The 9,368-nt window shown below is 25.8% G+C and overlaps 1 protein-coding gene across 1 annotated transcript in view; it reads right to left on the reverse strand.

Annotated features, from left to right (window-relative positions):
- The window catches only part of LOC117168758 (E3 ubiquitin-protein ligase SMURF1), a 44,537-nt gene that overhangs the window by 16,974 nt on the left and 18,195 nt on the right, over positions 1-9,368 (reverse strand). Inside the window, exon 6 of the mRNA XM_033354511.1 lies at positions 5,316-6,309. Coding sequence (XP_033210402.1) covers positions 5,316-6,309 — 994 coding nt within the window. The remainder of the gene's footprint in view (positions 1-5,315; positions 6,310-9,368) is intronic.

Consider the following 9,368-nt stretch of genomic DNA (forward strand, 5'->3'; position numbering starts at 1 on the left):
TGAAATCCCTACCAATAAATTAAAATAAATTAATAATTCGTTGAATTTTTTTAGAAATTTCTTATAATATTTGGTCCATAGGGACCAAATCTTCAAAAAAAAAGTGTACTTTAGTGACTGTAAGTGAATATAGGGTACAGTAGGGAATACAAGGGCCACACATTGGGGATATAGCAATAATTTCGTTCAAAACCACCTACAAGTCTCAAAACATAACCAAATCAAACAAAATTGAGCCAGAAATGTTTGTAAATGAATTACAAAGAGACTCACAAGTAAAATTAAAAAAAAAGTTGTTTAAACATTTTTTAAAACAAAATATGACGAAATCAAGTTTTTTAAAATTTAAAAGGATAATTCAAAAGACCTTATGATTTTTAACAATATTTTTATTGTTCAGGTTATATCAGCAGTTGAATATAAATTATTTTCTAGCTCAGACATATTCAGGGATTACAGTGTTTCATATACAAATTTAAAATTTTCAAATGTATTAATTTATTTTTAAAAAAAAGCTTTTTCTAGATTAAAAGATAACTCTTCAACAAAATACTGAATTTTTTAACAAAATAATTAAATTTTTAACATAACAGGTGAATATTCAACCTAAAAAGACAAATTGCCAACAAAAAAGTGTCATAGTTTATATTTAATCAAAAAGGAATGAAATTTATGCAGCAACAGAAATTAATTTTAAAGCAAAAAAGACGAATTTCCAACAAATGAAGATTTTTCACTCAAAAAATAAATAAAAGTTTATCTAAATTATTGAACCTTCAAACCAGAAGATAAATTTTCTATACAAAAATACAATTTTCAAAAACAAAAAATAACACGGTTTGACAAAAAATTATGTTTCCACGAAACTGATGCATTTTTACGCAAAAAAAAAAGGAAATTTCAAACTAAACAATTATTTTTTACAAGAAAAAAAAAACGCGAATTTTTAACTAAAAAATATCAATCTTAAAAAATGGAAAAGTTCTATTTTTTGTTAAGAAATGAGTTCTAAACCAAAAAAAAAAAAAAAGTTTTTTCCACTAAACAGTTCAATTTTCTACCAGACATAAGCCTACAATAAAACAAAAACTTCAAAAAAAAAAAAGTGTTTTCTTAACAAAGCGATTCAACCAAATGTTTTAAACAAATTAGTTGAATTATCAAGCACAGAAGAATGATTTTTAACCAAAAAGTTGCATTTTCATAAAAAAAAGAAAGGAAATTTCTTCTGTAACAGATGATTTTTTAAATCAAAAAAAATAAATTTTCCAAAAAATATTTGAATTTTCTGTAAAAAAGATTTTTGTCGAATTTTCACGATCAAACTATGAATTTTTTAACAAGAAATAATTTTCCACGAAAAAAAATTGTATTTTCAATCCAAAAAGACGATTTTTTAACCAAAAAGGATGACTTTTTAACAAAATTGTTGTATTCTCTAGAAAATAGTTGCACTTTTATCAAAAAATATGTAATTTATCTTAAGGCCGAAGAATTTTTTTATTAGAAAAAAAGTTGAGTTTTAATCCAAAAAAGATTCCAGTTAACTCACTAACATCAAAAATTGAATTTTTGTAACAAAAAAATAAGTTTCTACGAAAAAAATTGAATTTTCAATCCAAAAAGAGGAATTTTTTCAACCAGAAAGGATGAATTTTTAACCGTATAGTTAAATTCTATACCTAATAGTTGCATTTTTATCCAAAAAAGATCAATTTTGTACTAAAACTGATAAATTTGTAATAAAAAACCATTTTTTTTATAAGTGGAACTTTCATTCAGAAAATATTAGTTCATTTTTCAACACCGAAATATAAATTTTAAACAAAAAGTAAATTTTCTACGAAATAGTTCAGTTTTCAATAAAATACTATAATAGCTTAATTTCTAACCAAACAGTTGTCAATATAAAAAAATATAAACCTATATCATCATTTCCAATGCCCTTGATTAAAAAATCAATCAATGAACATTAAAAATTTCAAAATTTCATTATTTTAAGGAATTTTTTGCTAGAAACATTACAATTAGAAAAGTGATATTGTTCTAATTGAACATTTCCTAAAACATCCTGGAAAAGCTTCAAAATTTTATTTCTTTAATTAGTTAATTTTTATTTTCGAGAAATATAGAAGTTGTTTTGAAATTATTTTGGAAATTTTTTCAAGACCTCTAAATATCTTTTAAAATTAATTGAATTTTCCCTACAATTTTTAGGAAATCCTGCAAATTAAAAAAAAATTCCTTACAATTTTCATGTATAAATAAAAATGGCATATTTATTATTTGTAGAAGAAATTTGAGTAATTTTAATAGATGTTCAGAAATTTTGAAAAGATTCAAAATGAAGTTAAAACTTGAAATGATGACCTAATTTAAAGCAAAATGCAGATTTTTGAAGATTTCAAATACAAAATTTAGAAGCTTTTCAAGAATTATTGTGAAAGGCTCTATAAGAATAAAAACATTTTTTTACGATTCCTGGGAAAATTGAAAATAATTTTTCATTTTTATAACTATTTTCGAAAAATATTTAAATAGGCTTAAAAGATTCACATAATTGTCAAAATAGAATATGGTCAATTATAAGGAAATGTTTTAAAATTCAACAATTTCACTTACAAATAAAACATTTTTCAAATACAACAATTAAAATTCTATCGTTTAAATTTTAAAGGCACTTTGAAATTTTTAACAATTCCAGGCTTTCTACGTTAAACAGTTCAGTTTTAAATTGTTTATTACGAATATATTATTATGAAGTTATTTTCAAATTGAACACAGTTTATAAAGTTTTAATCAGACGTTCGCATGTTTTTAATTACTAAGACTTTATAAAAGACTTTTATTTATTAAATAAAAATGTTAAAATGAATTATTGATAATTTTAATTTTTTTGCAAAATAAATTCTATAATCTAATTCTACTGGAAAAATAAGTCTGAAGCAGTATATTTTATATTTAAAATAAAATTTGTTACAACCATATGACGAAATAATTAATTTTGCATAATCTATATTAAATCTTAAGCTACCAAATTGTTGAATTTTTAAGCAAAAAAGATGAATAATCTGCATTTTTAAACCACAAAAGTTAAATTTCTTACCAACAAATTAGACAGATGAATTTCTACTGAGAAAAATTAATTTCCAATTAAAACAGCAACAATAAAAATTAATTTTCTACGAAAAAGTTAAATTTTATACCAAATTTTTTAATTTTCAACAAAATAGTTTAATCCTCAACCAAAATAGATAAATCTTCGACTAAGCAGTAGCATTTTTAACCAAAAAGAGATGACATTTTTACCAAAAACTTAATTTTCTACCAAGAAAAATTTTTCAGTCAAGAATGAAAAATAATGTTAAGCAAATTGTTGAATTTTCAACAAAAAAGATTAATGTTTATAAAAAAATGTAACAGTAGATATTTCCACAACAAAATTTGTATTAAAAATAAAAAAGTTGGATTTGAACAAAAAGTATAAATTTTCAACATAACTTGATTTTGATCAAAAAATTTTATTTTCTATTAAAAAAACGATGAATTTTCAACAAAAAAAAAAAAAAACAGAAATTTGTAACCAAAAGGTTGAATTTTAAAAAAATGGAGAAGATGAATATTCATTGAGAATTAATTTTCAATAAAAACAAAAACGAATTTTCTACAAAACAGTTTAATTTTATACCAATTTGTTGTATTTTCAAGCCAAAAAGCCTAATTTTCAACAACAATTTAATTTTAAAAATGAGAACATGAAATAATATAAAAAAGTTAATTTGCAATTAATCAGTCGACTTTTTTAACAAAATATTTTAATTTGTAGTTGAAAAAAACTTTTTTTTACAACAAAATGAAATTTTAATTAGATTTTTTATAAAAAAAAAAACGAACTTTCAACTAAAATTATGAATCTTCAACGAAAAAAAAAAAATTAAATTAAAAAAAGTTCGTTCAACCAAGGAGTGGGATTGTTAAAGAATCATTTTTTTGGTTCAAAATTCTACGTTTTGGTTACAAATTCTACTATTTAGTTAAATATTTAACTATTTTATTGAAAATTAAAGTCTTTTGTTAAAAAGTAATCGTTTTTGGTCAAAAAATTATATTGCTTGGTAGAAAATTCATTTTTTTTATTAGAAATTCCTATTTTTTTGTTGAAAATTTATCTTTTGGTAGAAAAATCTTTCTTTTTTAGTTGTTGAAAATTCATTTTTTATATTTGAAAGTGAATCATTTTTATTGAAAAGTCTACTATTATATTTTTGGAAAATATTATTATCATTTGTAGAAATTTGAACTAAGTGGAGTTCAAAATTCTACAAATTATTTAAAAGTTTATTTATTTTATTGAAAATTGAACTAGGTTCTTGAAAAGTTAGTTCTTTTTCTAAAAAAAAAGTATTATATTTTTTCAGAATTAATCTGAATTCAACTATTTTGTTAAAAAGTCATATTTTTTGTCGAAAATTGATACTTTTTGGATTGAAAATTTTCTTTTACTTAAAAAATCGTCTTTTTGGGTGGAAAATTCCACTATTTGCTAAAAAAAAATATCCCTTTTTGGCAAAAAATTCATCTCTTGGTTAAAAATTCTACTATTTGGTTGAAAATTTAATTGTTTTGTTAAAAAGTCATCTTCATTGGTTCAAAATTGATCCTTTTTGATTGAAAGCTAATTATTTTAATTCGAAAAACAAATTACATTTTTATTTTATAATTAATCTAAATTCAACTATTTTCTAAAAAGTAATCTTTTTTTATCAAAATTTCAACTGATTTATCAAACACTTGTATTTTTGGATAGAAAATAAATCCTTTTGGTGTAAAAATCCTCATTTGTTAGAAAAGTCACATTTTTTAGTTGAAAACTCGTCTTCCTTGCTTCAAAATTAAACTGGCTTGTAAAATATTCATCTTTTCAAATTAAAAATTTAAAATTATGTTTACAAAATGCAACTCTTCCTTGCTGAAGTTTAATTTTTTTTGTTTTGAAAATTTGATAATTTGTATCAAGATTCGTCGATTAAGAAAGTGTAATAAAAACTGTATTTGGTGTGCATAAAAAAGGTGACAAAAGATGAGAAACCCCAAAACAGGAGTAAAAAGGTGACAAATTTCTAAAATAGGTGACAATCTCCAATGACTGTAATTCATTTACACACATTTCTGGCATTTTTAACAAAAATTCGAAAGTGTCGCCACCCTGAATTATGTCAAAATAAAATGTGTATTAAAAATGAAAAAAAAAAAAAAAAAAAAAAAAAAAAAAAAAAAAAAAAAAAAAAAAAAGAAGAAGAAGAAAAATCACTTACAACATCCAGGTGAGACTTCGATGAAGATCGGGATCAACGCCCTCAATATCACTGAGCGTGATCGCTTTGTTAAGCAGCATTTTGTAAAAAGGTGTCGTAAATCCGCCATCGACATGATGACCATGAAAAACAGCAATGCCTATTATCCTGCCAGCAAAGTGAAAATAGGACAAGTGCTCGGGATTAATTCCCGAGTCCGGATTGATCTGGAGCGTGTAATTGTCGTCCCTCGAATACTGGAAGAGTCCGTACTGCGGATTCAACATTTCATGAGAGAGCAAATAGAGCCATTCGCGCGCCACACCACCATAATCCAAGCCCTCCTCGCCCCGAAACTTCACCATAAGTCTTTTTCTCATATCTTTGGGTCGCATCTTCATGATGAGTCTGTACGACTCCTCAAATATCTCATTCCTCGACACCTCGAGTCGACAGTGTCCACTCTGCGGCTGCAGGGCATTCAATTCCGCCCGGAGACACTTCAACTTCGCGACAAGATCTCTCTTGTACTTGGGCAGCAGTTCGCTCTCCATCAATTCTTTCGGCAGATCGGAGACCGTCTGCTGGACCGGCGAGCTCTCGGTTATCGAATTATTATTGGTTGGCGGCTCGACGACGCGCGACGCTCTCGGCTGATTTGTGTTTGGCGGTGTTGTGGGCGTGGTTGGCGAGACTGTCACAACTGATTCATTATTTCGCGGGCCCGAATTACTCGTGTTGCTTGTCAAATTTGTCCCGTTCGTTTGTCGTTTCAGCAGATTGTTGATTATCTGGGAAGAGAGTCTCGGATCGGTGAACTGTGTCGTTCTGTTGTTGTGATCGACAAAATAAACCCGGCCGCTCTGAGTTTGTCGCATTTCCCAGCCACTCGGGAGAGGACCGAGGTCCAATTCGTTGGCTGATAAATCGCGGGGGATTCGCGGATCGTGCCAGGTTGACGAGCCGGTTGGCACGTGGTAGAAATAAACCTGTCCTTGTTGCGTTTTCCTCATTTCTGGAAAATAATTCGAAAAGAAGACAACAGTTTTAACCGATCATCGGTCCAATTGTCGGACTTCAATAGTCCTTGACACGTTACTGGCTGAAAGTAACGCCGTTACCTTGCCATTACTTTTTTTTTTTATTAAATATTTAATACATTATTTGAATTTCCATTGCTGAATATAACACTTACAAGTTAGGTCAAGTAATTAAAAAAATACTGAATTTGTTTATAAGAAGTCTTTTATTAAAAATAATATTAAGTTTATAAATCTATGCTGCAGTCTACTAAAGGATTTCCATGAAACTTCATATTTCTTTTCAATAGTACCAATTTTTCGAAAATTTTATCGCTCATGCACTGTCTTTTGTTTAAAAGTTGAAAAAAAGTTTTTTTTTTACATTTTATTCAGAATCCTTAATATTAGCCGAATCAAGTTGGAAATCAAAACTTCTCTTCATAATTAGCTCAAGAATATCAATAAAGTATCACTTTTTAAATATCACTCCCATAAGTCTGTTTTATAGAAAGCCAACAAAAACCCATTAATGAAAAAATGAGTTTTGCGAGAGTTCGACGCTAATTATAATTTTTTGCAGTCTTTTAAATTAAAATTGTTTCTGCTCCATAAAATACCATTTCATACTGATAATAAGATGTTTACATAAATTGTTTAAACAATTTATTATTGTCTTTAGCAATTTTATGATAGAATAGAGTTAAAAAGTCCCGGGTTTTTCACGAATTTTCCTTTTGTTTATCAATTTTAACAAAAGTGATTGTTTAAACAATTTTTCTATTTTTCATTCGGAACAAGGTGATTTTTCAAGAAAATAAAATCATAATAGTTGAAATTTTCAAACAAAAAAGATTAAAATTCAACCAAAAATCATTAAATTTTCAACAAAATAGATGAATTTTTATCCAATTAGTTCAATTTTCAACCCACAAAGATGAATTTCTAAACAGAAAGGATTAAACTTCAACCAAATAGTAGAATTTTCTAATCAAAAAGACAAATTTGTTAAAAGACAGTTGAATTATCAACCAGAACAATCGAATTTTCAACAAAAAAGTTTATTTTCAACCAAGAAATATAAATTTTTAACAAATTCTTAACAAAAATCGATTATTTTCAACTAAGCCCTTGGATTTTAACTAAAAAAGATGGAATTTTTTCAAACCAGTTTAACTTTCTGCAAAAATAATTGAAGTTTCAACTGAAAAAGAAGACTTTTCAACTAGAAAGTTGAGTTCTTAACCCGAAAATATGTATTTTCAACTAAATACTTAAATTTTCAACGCAAAAACACAAATTTTCAGCAAAAAATGGGTTTTCAACTGAAAAGTATAAATTAACAAAAAAAAGTTAATTGTCTACAAAATAGTTGAATTTTCAAAAAAAAAAAAAATAACTGCATTTTAAACTCAAAAAGATGGTTTTTCAACCAAAAAGATGGTTTTTCAACCAAAAAGTTGAGTTCTTAATCTGAAAATATGAATTTTCGATCAAATAGTTAAATTTTCAACCCAAAAATATAAATTTTCAGCAAAACATTAGAGTTTTAACTGAAAAATATATGTTTACAACAAAAAAGTATATTGTCAATAAAAGAGTTGAATTTTCCACCAAAAATAGTTACATTTTCAATTAAACAAGACAAAACAAAAGAGAATTAATGAACAAAACTTTTCAGTTAAGAGAGAAGAAAATTTGAACTGAATAATTACATTTTCAACTAAAATTGCAATCAAGAAACAAGAAAGATGAATTTGCAAATAAATTGATTAATCTTCAACTTAAATAGATCAATTTTTAGTTTGAAAAATTAATTTCTAACAACAACAAAAATCGATTTTTAAACAAAATAGTGGAATTTTCTATTAAAACAGTTGAATTTTCAACCAAAAATATGTATTTTCAACAAAATACATCAATTATCAGTCCAAAAATATAAATTCTTAATAAATAATATAATAATTGGTATTTAAACAAAAAAGATTTTTATTTAAATTTCAAACAATTTTAATTTAACCAAAAAAAGATAGATTTTTTACAGAATAACATGCATTTTCAACCAAATAGTTGAATTTTCTACCTGAAAATATGAATTTTCAACAAAATATTTTAATCATCCACCAAAATTGATCAACTTTTAGTCAAATAGTTGCATTTTCAACCAAAGATGAATTTTCAAGGAAAAAAAAACTAATGTTCAACAAAATAATTCAATCTTTAACCAAAGAAATGAATCTTTTACCAAAAAAAATTAGTTCTAAACAAAAAATATAATAGTTTATATTTCGACGAAAAGACGTTTTTTATTTTAAATTAAGGGCATGTGATACTTACAGTTTCTCCGGCTTTTTTTCCACAAAAATGAAAATTTTAAAAAACTGAATTCGGAGATGCTATAAAATATCATAACGGACGTCCCTGGACTCTTTTTGAGGGATAATAGCAAAAAAAATTTATTATGCTAAATAAAAATTGTATGCATATGCATTATTTTGAGGTTACGTCGTTTTTCATCTCTGCTTTTCCGATAATCTGGAAATTATTTATGAAATAAACTTTTTTGATTGCCTGCAAACAAGGTTAGTTCCGGGAGATTAGTTACTATGTTTATTTGTAAGTCCAAATCTTTCGGCCAAAAATATTGTGTAGTTTGAAAGTAACGATCGGGTGAAATGTAACACACATAACCTCCAAATATATACGTACGTTGTTAACAATATCAAAAAATTTTTGATAAAAAAAAAAAAAAAAAAAAAAAAAAGTGTGTGGGGACATCCGTTAGCATGTTCGCTATCATTTCCCAAATTTTTAAGGGCATGTGACACAGCTAAATACCAATATTACCGATCACAGTTTTTCAGTTCACTGAATGTTTTTTTGAACCTAAGAACTTTTTTTGTAAATAAAATATCGAGCTGAAACTTTGGGAAATATATTAGAGTACAATAGGGTACGTTTAGATACTGCATTTTGGTAGGAACTTCACTGAAAATTATTTCATCTTTTTTCTGAACCTCAAAATTTTTTGAACGTTCGAACTTTTTTTATACAT

Source organism: Belonocnema kinseyi, chromosome 3, assembly GCF_010883055.1.
Source record: "Belonocnema kinseyi isolate 2016_QV_RU_SX_M_011 chromosome 3, B_treatae_v1, whole genome shotgun sequence".
Lineage (NCBI taxonomy): Eukaryota > Metazoa > Arthropoda > Insecta > Hymenoptera > Cynipidae > Belonocnema > Belonocnema kinseyi.